Consider the following 19,832-nt stretch of genomic DNA (forward strand, 5'->3'; position numbering starts at 1 on the left):
TTATTCCACAAAATCCCCAGCCTCTGATCTGCTCTTGTAGCCACAATATTTATATGGCTGGTCCAATTCAGTTTCTGGTCAATGGAAACCCCCAAGATGTTGATGAAATTAAATCAATTTCAGTAAAGATGAAAACAGACTGAACTGAATACAATTGAAATTCTGAGGACTCTGCTCCAGTTATAAGACAGATGCTTCACGTCAGAGAGTCGGGGTTAACCCAGCAGATTTTCATAAACCCTGAATTCTTCCCACCATCACTCAAACAGGGACAGAAATACGGGTAGAGTCTTTCAGTGAAAGTGTCGGTGAAAGTGTGGAGGTGGGACATGTTGTCCGCGTTGTAAAATGACACTTGTCCACCCTCATAGTCCAGATACACCCCGATCCTCCTGGGGTTCACACTCAGGCTCAGGTATGTAGGAGGTGTGGTGAAAGCCATGTACTCACTTCCACTCCGCAGGCCCAGTCTCCAGTAGCCATCCTCAGGCATCCGCTTGATCCTCCCTTTCCTGTTGCAGGACTTCTTAGCCACACCCAGATCCCACTCAGTCTTGTCCCCCACCTCCACCTCCCAGTAGTGTCTCCCTGCTGTGAATCCCTCCAATCCCAGGACACACGCACAGCGATCAAATCTCTGGGGCGTGTCTTGAAGCATTTGCCGCTGCTGCCCCATTCTCACACTGGACATGTCCTCGGACAGGATAAGCCAGGGGTTTGCCGTTTTTGGATTCAGAGTCAGAGCGGCTGGCACTGAGGGTGAAAAGAATCATATAAAAAAAATAAGTCAATGAGCTTATCCAAGGTCACCTACTGAAACATGAATGACGGCTCATGAAGTCAGCTCCCTACTAAGGTGGACCCTTGCCACTGGAAGCTTGTGTCAAAGCAGGAGTGGACCATCCCACCCTTTGATTTTTTTTTCAACTTTTTAATGGGATGTTGCACTCGCAGGCAAGACCAGAACTTATTGCCCATCCCTAACTGCTCTTGAGCTGAGTGGCTTGCTAGACCATTTCAGAGGGCAGCTAAGAGTCAACCGCATTGCTGCAGGCCTGGAATCACATGTAGGCCAGACCAGGCAAGGATGATGGGATTCCCTTCTCTAAAGGGACAGTAATGAAGCAGATGGGTTTGTACAACAATCAACGTTCTGGTCTGAAACTCGCTTTATGTTCCAGATTGTGTGGTGGGATTTGAATCCATGTTACCAGGACATTAGTCTGGACCTCTGGATTACTAGTCCAGTGATGTTACCATCATCCCCCACCTTGGACTATTCCACTATTGAATTAGATCATGCTAAGCTATGCCTTTGCTCCATTTCTTTTGGTTCTCTTATCTTGTAAAAAATCTATCAATCTCAGTCTTGAAAATTCCGTTTTACCTAAGCATTGACAGCTTCAAGGTGGGAGGGAATTCCATATCTCCAGTTCTCTTTGTAGGGTCATAGGAACAGGAATAGGCCATTCAATCCCTCAAGCCTGTTCCATCATTCAGTAAGGCTGTGCCTGTCCTGTGACCTAACTCCAAATGCCTGCCAATGCCCCATATCTCTTAACGCCTTTGGTTATCAGAAATCTATCAATCAGATTTAAAATTAATAATTGATCTAGCATCAACTGCCATTTGTGAAAGTGAAATTCGAACTTCTAACCACCTTTGAAAGCAGAAGTGTGTCTCAGCTTCACTCATACGAACATATGAATTAGGAGCAGGAGTAGGCCATTCAGTAAGATCATGGCTGACCTGATTTTAACCTCACATTTCCTGCCTACCCCGGATAACCTTTCTCCCCTTTGCTTATCAAGAATCTGTCTATCTCTGCCTTAAAAATATTCAAGGACTCTACCTCAGCCACCCTTTGAGAAGGAGAATTCCAAATTCTCACAACCCTCTGAGAGAAAAATGTTTTACTCATCTCTGTCCTAAATGGGCGATGGCTTATTTTTAAACAGTGACCCTTGGCTCTAGACTCTTCCACTTAAGGAAACACCGCGTCCCTCTCCACATCCACCCCGTCAATGCCCCTCAGGATCTTATACGTTTCAATCAAGTTGCCTTTTACTCTTCTAAACTCCAGTGGATACAAGCCTAGCCTTCCCAGCCTTTCCTCATAAGACAACTGCCCAATAGTGTAGTAAACCTTCTCTGAATTGCTTCTAATGCATTTACACATTTCTTAAATAAGGAGACGAATACTGCACACCGTACTCCACATGTGGTCACCCTCTGAAAGCTCTGACGTCAATTTTTAGACTAAAACTGCTGGTTTTAGACTCCCCAGCTGGTGGAAATGGGGCAGATAGAAACTATTTGTTGCCCATGATGTCTTGAAAGCTTCAATCAAATCATCAGTTAACCTTCTAAATTCCAAGGGATACAACCCTTGTTTGCATATCCTCGCCCCCCTCCCCCCTAATTTAAAGCCTTGAAGTCCAGGGATCATTCTGGGAAATCGTGGTGCACTCCCTCCAAGGACAATTTATCCTTCCTAAGGTGCGGTGTACAGGACTGCTCACAGTGTTCCACGTGTGGTCTAACCAGGGTTTGGTAAAACTGAAGCATGACTTTTACCCCCTTGGGTTCTTCTCCTCCTTGAGTCTATTGCCACACCTAGAGAAGCAAAAGGCAGATGAAGCATATGCTTATGACTGTTTCCTGTAGCTAGTTTTTCGTGGAACGTTGCTGGCCTGTCACCGGAGGCTATAGCTTGAGGGGTGCCATTCCACGTCGATCATGGCTGACCAGGCGACTCTCCTGCTTGGCGTATTGGAAGGATTTACAGATTGATAATCAATCTTGTTTTGCCACATCATGAACACACCTTCCATGACCAACTAGCCCTGGAGTGGGACTCGAACCCCACTGCTTGGAGGCTGGGACACTCCTAGGCCACAAGATCCTACTCTTACATTCTGGTCCTCTAGGTAGAAAGACCAGCATTTCACAAGCTTCTTGATTATTTTCTGTACCTGTTCATGACACTTTTAATGATCTGTGTACCTGGAAACCCTCACCCCTCCCCCAATGTCTTTGAACTTCCAATATTCCCAGCTTTTCACCATTATGAACATACCCTGTGCTATCATTTCTAGGCCACCCCCCAAAAAAAGTCCCCTCACATTTACCTACATTGAAATCCATTTGGCACAGCCAGGTGCTCAGATGGGATTTGAACCCATGACCCTGAGGGCATTAACCTGTGCTATAGGAGCACCAGGCCAGTGACACTGCCACTGCACCACCATCTACCCCTAACGAAGCAGCTGAGAACATTTAAATCTCTTTACCAGGGCTGATGGAGTCCATCATTTTTCTCCACGCTATATATTGCAAGGGACCTCTGAATATCCCCAGAGGAAGAGCCGTGTCCACCAATGCCATAGAATCATGTTTTTCACTAAACCTGCAAACAAAATTTTGATTATTGGAAAAATATTTTTCTGGGTTTTTTTTGTTTTTAAAAGGCTGATGTGTTTTTCCTTTTATTTTAAAAAAAGGAATATTATACCTTGTGTTCCAGGAACCTTCTTCCTGAAATAAAAAGAAATGCAGATCTGTATTTGTCAGTCAGTTTAAGACAGAATAAAAACCCAAAACTACAATTCAGAACTGCACCTAGAATTTCACCAATTTGAAACAGTCCTCCAAACAGTTCTAAAGAAGAATCATATTAGACTCGAAACATTAGCTCTGCTTCTCCCTCCATGTCCATATGCAGCAAGACCTGGACAATGTTCAGGCTGATCAGCTTGGGCTGATGAGTGGCAAGTAACATTCACTCCACACAAGTACCTGACAAAGACCATCTCCAACAAGAGCGAAACTAACTATCTCCCTTTGACATTCAATGGCATTACCATCGCTGAATCCCCCACTATCAACATCCTGGGAGTTAACATTGACCAGAAACTGAACTGGACCATAAAAATACTGTGACTACAAGAGCAGGTCAGAGGCTGGGAATTCTGGAGAGAGTAGCTCACCTCCCCAAAGCCTGTCCACCATCTACAAGGCACAGGTCAGGAGTGTGTTGGAATACTCTCCACTTGCAGCTCCAACAACACTCAAGAAGCTCGACACCATCCAGGACAAAGCAGCCTGCTTGACTGGCACCCCATCCACTACCTTCAACATTCATTCCTTCCACCACCGACTCACAGTTGCAGCAGTGTGTACCATCTACAAGAGGCACTGCAGTAACTCGCCAAGGCTCCTTTGACAGCACCTTCCAAACCCTTGACCTCTACCACCTAGAAGGACAAGAGCAGCAGATACATGGGAACACCACCACCTGCAAGTTCCCCTTCACAGCCACACACCGCTCTGGCTTAGAACTATATCGCCGTTCCTTCACTGTTGCTGGGTCAAAATCCTGGAACTCATTTCCTAACATCACTCTGGGTGTTCCAACAACATGTGGACTGCAGCGGTTCAAGAAGGCAGTTCACCCACCAGCTTCTCAAGGGCATTGAGGGATGGACAATAAAAGCTAGCCAGCGATGCTCATATCCCGTCTGCCGCACTGGACCTGCTGGGTATTTCCAGCATTGTCTACTTTTATTTCCGATTTCCAGCATCCGCAGTTTTTTGCTTTTATGGAACAGTTCTTACTCCATCTGGCAGCAAAGTGAAAGGACACAGGATGGGGTACCTTTCAGTTCTGCATTTGCATCAGAAAACATCCTTTCTTCATATTTCTTGTGTTGCTTCTCAGAAAACATAAATAATAATAGTTGCAGTTTACATTTTAAAATTGGAACCAACAATGCTGGACATAGTGGGTCTAGCAACATCAGTGGAGAGAGAAACGGAACCGAGTAATCTTTCATCAGATCCATCTTGTTTTTATCTTTGCTTCTCCTTTCAGTAACTGGACACCAACACCCTCTTAGGGATTTGGTACCTGATGGAGGAGGATGGGACTTGCCAGTCATATTGCTCAGGTATGAACCAGGCAATTTTTGCTCAACTTGAGAAACCACTGGCATGTTTAAGAGGCTCCAGATTAAGTTACTGAGAAACCCAGACAGGGCTGATTATTTAAAACAAAAACAGAATTACCTGGAAAAACTCAGCAGGTCTGGCAGCATCGGCGGAGAAGAAAAGAGTTGACGTTTCGAGTCCTCATGACCCTTCGACAGAACTTGAGTTCGAGTCGAACTCAAGTTCTGTCGAAGGGTCATGAGGACTCGAAACTTCAACTCTTTTCTTCTCCGCCGATGCTGCCAGACCTGCTGAGTTTTTCCAGGTAATTCTGTTTTTGTTTTGGATTTCCTGCATCCGCAGTTTTTTTGTTTTTATTATTAGGGCTGATTATTTGCCTGATTTGGAAAGCACCCATATATCCTCCTTAATGTCATTAGCACCCAGAAATCTACTGATTTCTGTCTTGAACATGCTCAATGGATGAGCTTCCACAGACCTCTGGGGTAGAGAATTCCAAAGATTCACCACCCTCTGAGTGAAGAAATTCCTCCTCACCTTAGTCTTCAATGGCCTGCCTCTTATTCTGAGGCTGTGTCCCCTGATTCTAGACCCCACCCCCAGCAAGGGTAAATATCCTATCTACATCTACCCTGTCACACCCAGTAAGTTTCAATGAGATCACCTCTCATTCCTCATTACTCTAGAGAAACAGACCCAGTTTCCTCAATCTCTCATGCACGCTCCTTCCATGGCCAACAAGCCCTGGCAGGGACTTGAACCCAGAGCTTCTGGCCCAGAGGTACAGATGCTACCCACTGCGTCACAAGACCTCAACACTTACGTTGAAATGATGCCATTAAACCACCTCATTGATGATGGTCTTAAATAAGATGGGTGACACATGACAAGCTTTCCTCAAGAGAAATTAGCTCAGTGAGTCTCGCAATGACTCCAAGTCATCCTGGAACAATTGAATCTGAGTGGTCAATATTAGCTGCCTATTCAACTTCAGAGGGCATCACAGAGAAATTGGAGAGGTGCCTTCATGGAACTTCTTTTTCATTCGTTCATGGGATTGGCCAGGCCAGCATTTATTGCCCATCCCTAATTGCCCTTCGAATGAATTGCATTCATGAGAGATTGAGGAAACTGGGCCTGTTTCTCTAGAGTTTCAAGGAATGAGAAGTGATCTCATTGAAACTTACAAAACTCTTACTGGGCGTGACAGGGTAGATGTAGATAGGATATTTACCCTGGTTGGGGGTGGGGACACAGCCTCAGAATAAAGGGCAGGCCATTCAGAAGGAATTGAGGAGTCAAACACATAACTGTGTGTCTGGAGTCACATGTAGGCCAGACCAGGTAAGGATGGCAGATTTCCTTCCCTAAAAGAACCAGATGGGTTTCTTTGTGACAATCGGCAATGGTCTTGTGGTCACCATCAGTCTCTTAATTCTAGATCTTCACTGAATTCAAATTTCACCATTTGCCATAGTGGGATTCGAAGCCTAGTTCCCCCAGAGCAAGAACCTGGGTCTCTGGAATGCTAGTCCAGCAACAATACCGCTACGCCACAGCCAACAGATTTACCCCCAACAGATAACACAGAGCAAAATTTACTACCCCCCCCCCCCAAGGGGTTTTGAGAGGTAATTTCGCACAGCCAGGCGCCTTTGCACGAGGCTTAAATTCCTCACTTTACCTTGAGGAGGGATAATATGTCCGGCTGTTCGAGTTGTGCTTGAAATTCGGACAGCACCCGCTCAATGGAATCCAGAACCTCTTGAATCCCCCGCAGGTTTTCTCGCATATCTTCCAAGATCCTCTCCTCCTGTTCCTGGAGATCTCTGCTCAAACGCTGCTCCTTTTCGTTCAGAGTCCGGTGCATTTTAGCAAACTCGTACCTGATGTGGGTCTGCAGGTTGCGCGACTGCTCCTACACAGTGAAAATGCGGGACAACATCATCAATGTAACCGCGATAGAAGATCACAAATCTAACCAGGAGGGTGCAAAAAAAAAGACACAAATCAGCACCTTACCCTCACTTGGGAAATCTTCTGCTTCTGTTTAAACTTAGCCTTGAGAACAGTGGCCTTCCTCTTAGCGGCCGAATCCAAGGATAATTTCAGATTATCCTGTAAGAATGCAGAAATCAGCATTGCAAAAACCCGGAGGGTTGGGGGCTGGAGGGGTTGGTGGGAGTTTGGGCAGCGAGATGAAATTCTGCAGGGGTTAAAGCTAGCCCGCTTTTCGCAGAGTGATTGCGGCACAGGAGGAGGCCATTCGGCCCGTTGTGCCTGCGCTGGCTCTCCGGAGGAGCAATTTACCTAATGCAGCTCCCCAGCCTTCTCCCCGTAACCCTGTGCATTTTCCCTTTTCAGATAACAATCTAATTCCTTCTTGACTGCCTCGATTGACCCTGCCTCCCCCACACTCTCAGGCAGTGTATTCCAGATCCTAACCACTCACCGAGCGTGACAGCTTCCCCTCCTGTCTCCGTTGCTTTTGTTTTGGCCAATTACCTTATGTTTGTGCCCCATGGTTCTCGATCCCTTCCACCAGCTTTTTTTTTCCTATTCACTCTGCCCAGACCCCTCGTGATTTTGAGTACCTCTATCAAACCTCCTCTCAACCTTCCCTCCTCCAGGGAAAACAACCCTGACCTCTCCTACTGATCTCGGCAGCTCAAGTTCCTCGTCCCTGGAACCATTCTAGTCAATCTTTGCTGCACTCTTTCCAAAGTCTCCATATATTTCCTGAAGTGTTATGGCCAGAACTGGACTCAGTGCCCCAGTTGAGGCTGAGCCGGTGTCCAAACAAGTTTAACATAACCTCAACAAAAACAGAATTACCTGGAAAAACTCAGCAGGTCTGGCAGCATCGGCGGAGAAGAAAAGAGTTGACGTTTCGAGTCCTCATGACCCTTCGACAGAATTGTCGAAGTTCTGTCGAAGGGTCATGAGGACTCGAAACGTCAACTCTTTTCTTCTCCGCCGATGCTGCCAGACCTGCTGAGTTTTTCCAGGTAATTCTGTTTTTGTTTTGGATTTCCAGAATCCGCAGTTTTTTTGTTTTTAACATAACCTCCTCGACTCCATTTACCTTGTAAATCTCCACAGCCTCGTTGAGGGGAATGAAGTTGTGATACTTGTGCTCCCTCCCGTCTCGGCAAATACCACAGATGAGTTTCTTATCAGTTTCACAGAAGAGTTTCAGCTCTTCCTGGTGCAAATCGCAGTAAAGTTTCCTGCCCTTCCCCCTCCGGTTGCGGGGCCGGTTCCTTGCTTTCTCAGCCAGGTTGGAGAGGGCGCGGTTGGACTGGAGGTTTATTTCTGGAAACACCTCTAAACACTCGGGACAAAAGTTAGACTCCTGCACATCCCAACAGCCCATAATACAGGCTCGACAATAGTTGTGGCCGCACTCCAAGGTAACTGGGTCCTCGAAGAACTCCAGGCAGACTGCACAAATTAATTCCTCTTTCCAATTCTCGGCCTGTCGCCGAGAATCCATCTCCACATCAGCTACTTCCTGATCTCGGCATGAATTAAAACATTCAGAGGCGGCTTGGAGCTCCCGTGTGGGCCGGCCAACTTTGCAACAACTTCCTAGTATTTTGAAGATTTGGTCTATGGGTAATACTGTGACTCACGTGTACAAAGGGAGGGAAGAGGTATGTGTGTGTGTGGAGGAGCCAGCACACTGCCTGAGAGGTGTAATTTGATCCAGCTGCACTGGCAGAGCAAACTTTGAAACACTGCGTGAACGTTCAACCACACCAATCTACTGCAACTGAAGCAAAAGAGTTCAGAATACACACTGCACAAACACACCCTAACATATAGCACCAACACTGGCCACAGTTGAGATAATAGACAGCACCAACACAAAGCACGTTATTTCCCCTCCAGTAGTGCAGCTCTCCCTCAGTGTTCAACCTCTGACAGTGCAGTGCGACCAGTACTGAACCTTTGACAGTGCAGCACTCCCTCAGTACTGCCCTTCTGACAGTGCAGCACTCTCTCACTACTGACCCTCCGATAGTGCAGCACTCCATCAGTACTGGCCCAGTCTGACAGTGTGGTGTTTTCTCAGCACTGACCCTCAATTCAGTACTCCTTCAGCACTGAACCACCAACAATGCAGCACTCACTCCGTATTTACCCTGTGACTGTACAGCACTCCCTCAGTAGTGATCCTCTGACAACGCAGCACACCCTCAGTATTGAGCCTCTGACTGTGCAGCACACCCTCAGTATTTACCCTCCGATAGTATAGCATTCCCTCTGTACTGACCCCCCAACAGTGCAGCACTCCCTCAGTACTGACCCTCTGACAGTGCAGCATTTCTTCAGTACTGACCCTCTGACAGTGCAGCACTCCCTCAGTACTGACCCTCTGAAAGTAAAGCCCTCCCTCAGTACTGACCCTCTGATAGTACAGCTCTCCCTGAGTACTGCCCCTCTGACAGTGCAGCACTCCCTCAGTACTTGAAAATCGGACAGTGCAGAACTTTTCTAGTACTCACCCTCTGACAGTGCAGCACTCCCTCAGTACTGCCTCTCCAACAGTGCAGCACTCCCTCAGTACTGACCCTTTAACAGTGAAGCCCTCCCTCAGTACTGATCCTCTGACAATGCAGCACTCCCTCAGTACTGCCCCTCTGACAGTGCAGCACTACCTCAGTACATGAAGATCTGACAGTGCAGAACGTTTTTAGTACTCACCGTCTGACAGTGCAGCACTCCCTCAGTACTGCCCCTCCAACAGTGCAGCACTCCCTCAGTACTGACCCGCTGACAGTGCAGCACTTCTTCATTACTAACGCTCTGACAGTGCAGCACTCCCTCAGTACTGCTCCTCTGACAGTGCAGCACCCCCTCAGTACTGCCCTCTGGCACTGCAGCACTTGCTCAGTACTGACCCACTGACAGTGAAGCCCTCCCTCAGTACTGACCTCTGACAGTACAGGACTACCTCAGTACTGACCCTCTGACAGTACATGAAGATCGGACAGTGCAGAACTTTTTTAGTACTCACCCTCTGACAGTGCAGCACTCCCTCAGTACTGCCCCTCCAACAGTGCAGCACTTGCTCAGGACTGACTCACTGACCCACAATTCAGCACTCCTTCAGTGCTGAATCACTAACAATTCAGCACTCCCTCTAAATTTACCCTCTGACAGTGCAGCATTCCCTCAAGACTGATTCTCTGATGATGCAGCACTCCCTCAGTACTGCCCCTCTGACAGTGCAGCACTACCTCAGTACATGAAGATCTGACAATGCAGAACTTTTTTAGTACTCACCCTCTGATAGTGCAGCACTCCCTCAGTACTGTTCCTCCAGCAGTGCAGCACTCCCTCAGTACTGACCCTCTGACAGTGAAGCCCTCCCTCAGTACTGAGTGCAACCCTCCCTCAGTACTGACCCTCTGACAGTACAGCACTCCCTCAGCACTGCTCCTCTGACAGTGCAGCACTCCCTCAGTACTTGAAGATCTGACAGTGCAGAACTTTTTAGTACTCACCCTGTGACAGTGCAGCACTCCCTCAGTACTGACCCTCTGACAGTGCAGCACTTCTTCATTACTGACCTTCTGACAGTGCAGCACCCCCTCAGTACTGACCCACTGACAATGCAGCACTCCCTCAGTACTGAACCTCTGACAGTGCAGCACTCCCTCAGTACTGATCCTCTGACAGTGAAGCCCTCCCTCAGTACTGACCCTCTGACAGTGCAACTCTCCCTCAGTACTGACCCACTGACAATGCAGCACTCCCTCAGTACTGAACCTCTGACAGTGCAGCACTCCCCCAGTACTGAGCCTCTGAAAGTGCAGCACTGCCTCAGTACTGCCCCTCTGACAGTGCAGCACTCTCTCAGTACATGAAGATCTGACAGTGCAGAACTTTTTTAGTACTCACCCTCTGACAGTGCAGCACTCCCTCAGTACTGCCCCTCTGATAGTGCAGCACTCCTTCAGTACTGACCTTCTGACAGTGAAGCCGTACCTCAGTACTGACCCTCTGACAGTACAGCACTCCCTCAGTACTGCCGCTCTGACAGTGCAGCACTCCCTCAGTACTGCCCCTCCAAAAGTGCAGCACTCCCTCAGTACTGACCCTCTGACAGTGCAGCACTTCTTCATTACTGACCCACTGACAATGCAGCACTCCCTGAGTAATGAACCTCTAACAGTGTAGCACTCCCCCAGTACTGAGCCTCTGAAAGTGCAGCACTGCTTCAGTACTGCCCATTTGACAGTGCAGCGCTCCCTCAGTACATGAAGCTCCGACAGTGCAGCATTTTCTTAGCACTCATTCTCTGACAGTGCAGCACTCCCTCAGTACTGCCCCTCCAACAGTGCAGCACTCGCTCAGTACTGACCCTTGACAGTGCAGCACTCCCTCAGTACTGAACCTCTGACAGTGCAGCACTCTCTCAATACTGAGCCTCTGACAGTGCAGCACTGCCTCAGTACTGATCCTTTGACAGTGCAGCACTCCCTCAATACTGAGCCTCCGACAGTGCAGCACTGTCTCAGTATTGTACCACTCAAATGCTACGTACCCTCAATATGCCGGCAGTGAGGTTTTCACCAGGAATTGTCGCTCAATCCCTGGAGAGAGCTAAGTATGGATGGGATGGGGCTGCGTGGAAGAGAATGTTGGAGGGAGGGGTGATCGGATGCAAGGAAGGAGGGGGGGGTGGTGTGTGGCTTTCAGCGCCACACCTCCACCTTCCTGATGCCAGGGGAGGGGAACTGCCAGGTGGTGGTCTTCCCATGTGCCTGCTGCCCTTGCCCTTCTAGGTGATATTGGTCATGGGTTTGGAAGGTGCTGATTAAGGTGCCATCACTGTTACATCATGGTCTACATCACTCATTACCATAACTATTCTATTCTAACCTTTTAGAGTTGGAATGTGTCATTTTCTCTTTGTTCCCTTCTCCACAAGAACACAAGGAATCCACAAAGCTGAAGATGTCACATTTGTTTTTGGTAAGCAAACACTTAACAAAATCTCTAAAGCCTACTATCAACACCCACTCCATCCACTACTGCTGCACTGTGGCTGCAGGGTGCGCTCCCCAAAGATTGCACAGCAGCAACCCACCGAGGTTTCTTCAACACCATCTCCCAAACCTGTGACCCCCACCGCCTGGATGGACATGGGCAGTGGGTACATGGGAGCACCGCCACCCCGGAGCTCTTCTCCGAGTCACGCACCATTTCGAATGTATATCAACCGCTCCTTCACGGTCACTGGATAAAAATCCAGGGAGCTCCCTCCCTGACAGTAATGTGGGAGGGACCTCCAACGCACAGACTGCTATCGTTCAAGAAGGCAGCGCACCACCAGCAGCTTCTCAATGGCTATTAGGGACGAGCAAAAGATGCTGGCCCAGCCAGTGATGCACTCATCTCCAGAATACAAGAACCAAAGAAATAGGAGCAGGAGTAGGCCATGTGGCCTGTTGCGACTGTTACCCCATTCTATATGATCGTGGGTGATCTTGGGTTTTAACTCCATTTTCCCATATCCCTGAGAGACCAAGAATCTGTCTATCTCAGCCGTAAATGCATTCAATGACGGAACATCCACAACCCTCTGGGGTAGAGAATTCCAAAGAATCACAACCATTTGAGTGAAGTAATTTCTCCCCATCTCCTCATTTCATTGATATTATTGTCTTGAAGGTGCGAATTGCGTGAGATGTGAATCTTAACTGGCAGGAGGGTCAGGAACCAGAGAATACCGATTTAAAGTAATTGGCAAAAGAACAATCGGGTAGAAGAGGAAAAATAATTTACACAGTGAATTGTTGTGATCTGGGAAGTGTTGCTCGAAAGGGTGTTGGAAGCAGGTAGTAACTTTCAGAAGAGGATTGGATAATTACTTGACAAGGGACATTGTGCAGTGTTATAGGGAAATAGCAATGGAGTGAGACTCGAGTATTGCTGAAAAGAAGAGACTTTTTTTGTCAAAACTTTTCGTTTTGCACTTATCAGGACAATGCACAAGAATACTAAATGTAAAGGGAACAACAATTTACATTGTATGAGAAGAGAGTGCTAATTGATTGGTAAATGGACTCTGATTGGTTGAGGCATTGCCATGGAGTATGCACCAATCAACTGCCAAGTATTGTTTGAAATTTAAATCAGGCAGCTTGACTCTGATTGGTCAATGCATTGCCATGAGGAATGAACGAGCGAACGGCTGTCATTTATTTTGTTTAGCTAAAATAAGGAGAGGGACTAATTAGACGGGTCTTTCAAAGATCCAGCACGGGCATGATGGGCTGGATGGCCTCCTTCAGTGCTGGGGTGATTCTGCATCAGAAGAAATTGTAGAGGACAAACCAGCCCTCCATACTTTCGTGAGATTTAAACATGTGACTGAAGGAGGAATTAATGGAAGAAATCAATTTGCCAATTCCTTGTTGTAGACTTCCCCCTCTAGAGGAAATAGTTTCTGTCTGTTGACATGATCAAATTCTTTCATCATCATAAACAGCTCAATTACACCACCACAATAATCCTCCACATGCAGGAATACAAGTCTAGTCCATGAAAACTGTCCTCATAATTTCATCTCTTTAGCCCTAGTATTGTTCTGGTGAATCTACACTTCGCTTTCTCCAAGGCCCATATATCCTTCTTAAGGTGTGGTGCCCAGTACTGAATGCAGAGCTCCAGGTGCGATCTGGTCAGAGCTTTATATAAACTGTAACATCACTTGCACCATTTTGTATTCCAGCGCCATTAAGATGAAGGCTAACAGTGCATTTTCAATTAAATTTTGTGCTTGCCATGTGGTTTTTAGTGATTTATGTACAAAGACCCCTAAATCTTACTGCTCCCCCACAACTCCACAGTTACTAACCTCTGACCCACTGAGAAACTATTCTGAACCTATCTTCCTGAAGTCCAAAGTGAATAACCTCACAATTCCCCAAGTTAAACACAGTCTTGTCCACTCAGTTAATCTACAAATGTCAAGATAAAAGCAAAATACTGTGGATGCTGGAAATCTGAAACAAAAACAGAAAAACTGGAAAAACTCAGCAGGTCTGACAGCATCTGTGGGGAGAGAAACAGGGTTAACATTTCGAGTCCGTATGACCCTCCTTCAATCTATGAATGTCCCTTTGCAGCTTCCTGGTCCCATCTACCTGCTTAGTGCCATCAGCAAACTTAAGTTTACAGCCCTTTATTCCTGAAAGTAGCTCATACAGTGAAAAACTGAGTAAGTATTACTAGAGTGATCCTGTGGTTAATAGCAACGTTGTTATTTGTTTGAACAGGCTTTTTCCATCACCATTCACAGTGTACTGCCTCTTTAGTGACAAGCAGCTTTGTAATCAGCCTGTCTCATAATTGGCTCCTTTGCTAATGGACAACTTCTGCAGGACAATTAGTGCCAGACATTCACTTCTGCACAAGCGAACAAGCTGTCCAGAAATGGACCATTTGTCTCGAAATGTATTTCTCAGTCAAGTTCATGAGCTTGCACTGGGCAAGGCTCTAGACCACCAGTGCAACTCACAGGAATAACCTACCATCATTCTCTGTCTAACATTTTAATGGAACAAAAATCACATGTTGTGTCCCGTGAGTTTCCAATATGCCCTCCTGGGGAGGGGGTGGTGGGGAGTTGTGGGGGGTGGGGGTTTGTGGTTGTGGGAGGAGCAGTGGTGGTGGCGGTGATGGGGGGGGTCGGAAGGGGATGAAGAGGAGACACTGTGGCAGCAACACATTGTCCTAAGATGTACCCTCTGATGCCCCTTCGGCACTGCGGAGAGGGCTGTTGTGACCATATTTGTAATTGTTAATTGATCATTTCTGGGAGTGAGTTGGTTCAACTGTACATACACCAACATTTCCTTATAGCTCATCAATTATTTTGCTTTACATCTTACTTCATGTCATGAGACTGCCAAATGTTTTTATGGCTGATTTGCTTCTTGTTCAAAGAAAAAAAGATTTAGAGTTTGGCCAACAAATATATTTCCAGATTGTATTGAACTTTCACTTAAGTATAAAAATAAACTTCACCGTTGTTGCTGAGCCTGTTTATGTTGTTTGTTTAACATAGATTGCGGTTTGCAGATCTAAATAGAAAATAAAAAATTTTTTGCACAATGTACATCAAAACTGAATGGAATTTAGTACACAACTAAGTTTAAGCTAAGTGTGTGAGTATTGTACCATTAGAAATAATTCTCATCAGTACACTAGGGATAATTTTAACCTAACTAACCAGGAGGGAATCAGACAGGATCAGGTAGAGTGGCAGTTTTACACACCAGCCAACAATGTTCTCAACTGTCTTACTCTAGGTTAAAATTCTTCCACTCCCAGGGCAGAATTTAATGTATGTAATGGGGTTCTTGCCTTCTTGCCCGCTGGCTAGTCAGCTGGCGAGAGCAGTGCATTACGTATTTTCTGGAAGGCCTGCCTGAATTAAGTGACAAACAAATGAGCCCTTTCCAGGATCTGAAATCCACACCCCATGTCTTCCACCTGTCGGGATTGCCAGTGACCGAGCCAGGATGTTCCTCATTCACATGCAACCAGTGCCCGATTGAGGGACGCGGCAACGAGAAGGATTGAAAGCCATTGCCCCCCCCCCACCCCACCCCACCCTTGTATCCGACCACATCCCCCTCATTGACATTTCCTTCCCCACGGTCCCCAGCTTGCTCATACTTACCTTTCTCCAGGGATCCAGTTACAACCTCAGGCAAAGGCCTCAATGCCGGAGGGGCAGTACTGAGGGTGCACTGTACTGTCAGAGGATCAGTACTGAGGGAGTGCTGCACAGTCAGAGAGGCAGTACTGAGAGAGTGCTGCACTGTCAGAGAGGCAGTACTGAGTGAGTGCTGCACTGTCGGGGGTGGAGTCAGTACTGAGGAAATATTGTACTCTTCCTGTAGCTTGTTTCTGTGCTGTAAGTACCATGTAACTGAACAATGCAAGACCTGAAATTGTCAAGTTTACCTCCTGTTAAAATTGGTCTAAATGCCGCTGCAACATGATATCTGTTTGTATGTGTTTGTGTGTGTGTGTGCGTGGGAGGGAGGGGGTTGCGGGGGGAGTGTGTGTGCTTGTGTCTGCATTTGTGTGTCTATCTGTCTGCCTTTGTGTCTGTGTGTGGAGTTGTTTTTGTTTTTATCTCCTAATTATACTGTTGGGAACTGGCGCGAGCCTCTAACCACGTGGGCCGAGGGCCAGCCGCCAATCGCCTTGCGGCCGTGCCGGCGGCCAATAGGAAAAAGGGGGGTGAGGTGGGGGGGGGGGGTGGGGGTGGTGATGTAGCGGGGGGGGGGGGGGGGGTGGGCGCCTCCTGATCCCTCATTTGCATATCGGGTCTATGTAAAGCGCGGCGGACGGCGACAGTGTCAGTTCGGCGGCTGGTTGGATGTTAAGAGGGGGAAGGATCGTGGTGAAGCCCAAGATCACCCATGATTGTATTGAATGGTGGAGCAGACTCGACAGGCCGTATTATCTACTCCTCCTATTTCTTGTGTTGGAGCGCGCACTCGTGTGTGTGTGTGTGTGTGTGTGGACTGCACACCTGGCTCTCTTCCAGGGACAGCACAGGCACAAAGAGCTGAACGGCCACCTTCCGTGCTGTACAATACTATGACTGTCTCCCCACAGTCACTTATGTACCATGATCCAGAGAGGCCAGTTTAGCTGAGACTCTCAGAGGAACCCATGCAGTTGTCTCCTCGTATAGGAGAATCGGCGGGAAAAAATAAGTTCATTCATTCAGTCATTCATTCAATCATTCAAATAATTAGCCATTGATTCAAAATCAAAATACTGCGTATGCTGGAAACTTGAAATTAAAAAAACACTATAAATGCTGGAAACGCTGAGCAGGTCTGACAGCATCTCTGGAGAGAAAAGAAAAGTTAAGGGTCCTTGACCTATAACGTTAACTCTATTAGCCATTCATATATTTACTCGGCGCTTGAACATGTGTCCTAGTGTATGTGTGTGTGTGTGTGGAGTTGGAATGTGCTGTGATGCCCCAGCAGTCGAACATGCTGGTGACGCTATGGTCAAGTGTGGGCCTCTGAGAATGGTCAGCTGGGCTGAGGCACCACAACTCAGCAGGTTGCCCATTGAAAGAAAAAAATGATGAAGGGCTGGGGAATATGGCGGCGGATAAAAAGACAAATAAAGAAACGAATTTTCAATTTCCCGGGCGCTAGGGGTTTAGTTCCGGGATCGAAATCCATCCAATAAGAACGCAAAGAAACAACCAATCATCTTCATCCATTGAACGATAAGCCCCAGCCAATCGGCTGGCAGTACTTGTTGCACCAATCAGGTGCCGCTTGTATCTGACCAATCAGCGATACAGTGCCTGTTTCAGGCGGCGGCCTGGACTCTATAAAAGGAGCAGCAGCGGCAGCTCCCCTGTAGTTTTGGGAGGATCCGAGAGGCCGAGTTAAATGGTGAGGACTAAGCAGACAGCCCGCAAATCCACCGTGGGGAAAGCTCTCCGCAAGCAGCTGGCTACCAAGGCGGCTCGCAAGAGCGCCCCGGCCACCGGCGGCGTCAAGAAGCCGCACCGCTACCGGCCCGGGACGGTGGCGCTGCGGGAGATCCGCCGCTACCAGAAATCCACCGAGCTGCTGATCCGCAAACTGCCCTTCCCAGCGCCTGGTGCGGGAGATCGCCCAGGACTTCAAGACCGACCTGCGCTTCCAGAGCTCGGCCGTCATGGCCCTGCAGGAGGCCAGCGAGGCTTACCTGGTGGGGCTCTTCGAGGACACCAACCTGTGCGCCATCCACGCCAAGCGGGTCACCATCATGCCCAAGGATATCCGCCTGGCCCGGTGGATCCGGGGAGAGCGGGCCTGAGCTGGAACAACCCCTTCCCCCAAAAATAACACACAAAACACAGCAACGGCTCTTTTCAGAGCCACCACATCAGCAAAAAAGTAAAGTTAACACGTTTTGGGCGGGCAGGTTCATAGCCTATTGTAGTTGCAGTACTTGTATGGCTTAGTGTAGTTTCTGGTCAATGGTTACACCTAGGATGGTTCAATGATATCCCTTGGGGAGGGAAGTCTGCCCTTAGTTTTGGTCTGGCATACATGTGGCTCCAGACCCACAGCAATGTGGTTGACTCTTAAAACAAAAATGCCCCCCTGAATAAGGGTGGTTAGAGACGAGCAATTTATATTCTGGCCTAGCAACTGATGCCCACATCCCATGAATTAATTTTTTTTTTAAACTCCCAGGATGTTAATAGATTTGGCGGTGGTAATGCCATTGAATGTCAAATAGTCTCCCCTAGTATCGGGGCCCTGGTTCTGCGCTGTTGGCTCGTGACAACTTGGTTACTGCAATGGGAGAAATTCCCTGAACTATTTTACCATGGCTGCAAGGAAACCACTTTAATTCAAGGAGTCTTGAATTAAATTGAATTTGTCTTAAACATAGGCTTAACAGCTGAATGTTGGTAATACAAAATGGCTAATGTTTGAAGCATGCGGTTTAGTTGAAGCATAAGCCACGGATGTTGACAGTGTAGGTACCAAGGGAATGTTTACATTTGTAGGAGAGACTAGAATCACGGGGACACAGGTCTATCTTTCAAGACATGAGAATTTTTTTGAGGTTGTGCATGAAGTTCTCTTCCTCAGAAAGCATTGGAGGCTGGGCTACTGAAGTTATTCAAGGCAGAGTTAGACAGATTTTTGATAGTCAAGGGTTATGGAATGGGGGTGCAGACAGCAAAGTGGAGTTGAGACCATGACCAGATCAGCCATGGCTCATTGAATGGCAGAGCAGGATCCGTGGGCTGAATGGGTCTTCCCCTGCTCGTACTGCCTCTGTTGCTATGAACGATTGGAGGGATTAATCTCCATCTGTCAAGACTAGTTACATTAGGTTCTTGAAGCATCCGATATCGGGGTACAAGTGGGTGTTTGGGACTGACTGGCGAGTACGTGGCCGAGTTCCTTTCAGGTATTATTCAGATCGGCTCCTTGAATTGAAGTGGTTTGGTTGCAGCCATGTTAAGTTTAAAACGACAAATTAGTCCATGTTCTTTCAGCAGCTCTTGTAGTTATCTTTGTCATAGCAACATGTTGCATTTACAGTGCGCTGCTAATGTAGCAAAACACCTCAAGTTGCTTCACTGCATTAAAAAGAAAACATTTTGTCAGCGAATCACAGAAGGAGATATCAGGACAAAAGTTTAGTCGAAGGGACAGGTTTTGCGGAGCATCTTCGAGGAGTGAGTTACCATTTCTTGTTCAGTGGTGTCAGTGGAATGGTGTTTCTGACTTGATTCAAAAAAAAGGACAAGTGTATCTATGATAGGCAGAGAGAGGTGGGCCTGCCAATAATTTAATAAAGCCACTACTGTATTTTGTGGGAGAAAGCTCCACTCTTTCAATCAGACCCTTTGTGAAGAAATGCTGATCCTAACTTCTCTCCTGATTTTGAGGTTATTTCTCCTTGTTGTGAGTGCTGCCATTCAGAAAATGGAGAACCAAATAGATGTTTACATAAGATTCCAACACTTGATACTCAATGTGAGCTCGAAGAATAACACCTCATTTCTCAAGTCAGCACTTTGCAGCTTTCCGCTCTCAATATCGCAACTTTTTTCAGCAATGCTTAAAAACGAAGTGACATATCGAAGATTTTTGTCTTGCACTCATCAGGATGCTTCGCAAGAATACCGATATAAGGGGAAAACAACAATTTATACTATATGTGAAGAGAGTGCTGAGTAGTTAGCAAATGGACTCTGATTGGTAGAGGCAATGCCATGCATCACTGGTGCATTCTCCATTGCAATGCCTCTACAATCAGAGTCCACTTGCCAACCAATCAGCACTCTCTTCACATATAGTATA

At 47.2% G+C, this 19,832-nt stretch overlaps 1 protein-coding gene across 2 annotated transcripts; it reads right to left on the reverse strand.

Moving 5' to 3' along the window:
- Positions 1–8,527, reverse strand: LOC121291952 (zinc-binding protein A33-like). 2 transcript variants are annotated; one of them, XM_041213636.1, is made up of 6 exons: positions 8,036–8,527; positions 6,973–7,068; positions 6,635–6,868; positions 3,515–3,537; positions 3,294–3,409; positions 1–753 (listed from the first exon to the last, which is right to left on the reverse strand). In XM_041213636.1, exons 1-6 carry the CDS (start codon positions 8,444–8,446, stop codon positions 197–199), a joined length of 1,437 nt encoding a protein of 478 aa, XP_041069570.1. In that variant the 5' UTR covers positions 8,447–8,527; the 3' UTR covers positions 1–196. The 2 variants fall into 2 exon arrangements, with proteins under 2 accessions (XP_041069570.1, XP_041069571.1); XM_041213637.1 differs by lacking the exon at positions 6,973–7,068.
- Positions 8,528–19,832: the final 11,305 nt, after the last annotated feature.

The sequence above is a fragment of the Carcharodon carcharias genome, chromosome 19 (genome assembly GCF_017639515.1).
Source record: "Carcharodon carcharias isolate sCarCar2 chromosome 19, sCarCar2.pri, whole genome shotgun sequence".
NCBI classification, from domain to species: domain Eukaryota; kingdom Metazoa; phylum Chordata; class Chondrichthyes; order Lamniformes; family Lamnidae; genus Carcharodon; species Carcharodon carcharias.

Excerpts from the sequence above, each read along its gene's own strand:
- LOC121291952 (XM_041213636.1), bottom strand. The coding sequence starts at position 8,446 with ATGGATTCTCGGCGACAGGCCGAGAATTGGAAAGAGGAATTAATTTGT. Across the intron at positions 3,538-6,634 it reads ACATATTATCCCTCCTCAAG|GAAGAAGGTTCCTGGAACAC; the intron begins GTAAAGTGAGGA and ends TTTTTATTTCAG. Across the intron at positions 754-3,293 it reads GATGGACTCCATCAGCCCTG|TGCCAGCCGCTCTGACTCTG; the intron begins GTAAAGAGATTT and ends TTTCACCCTCAG.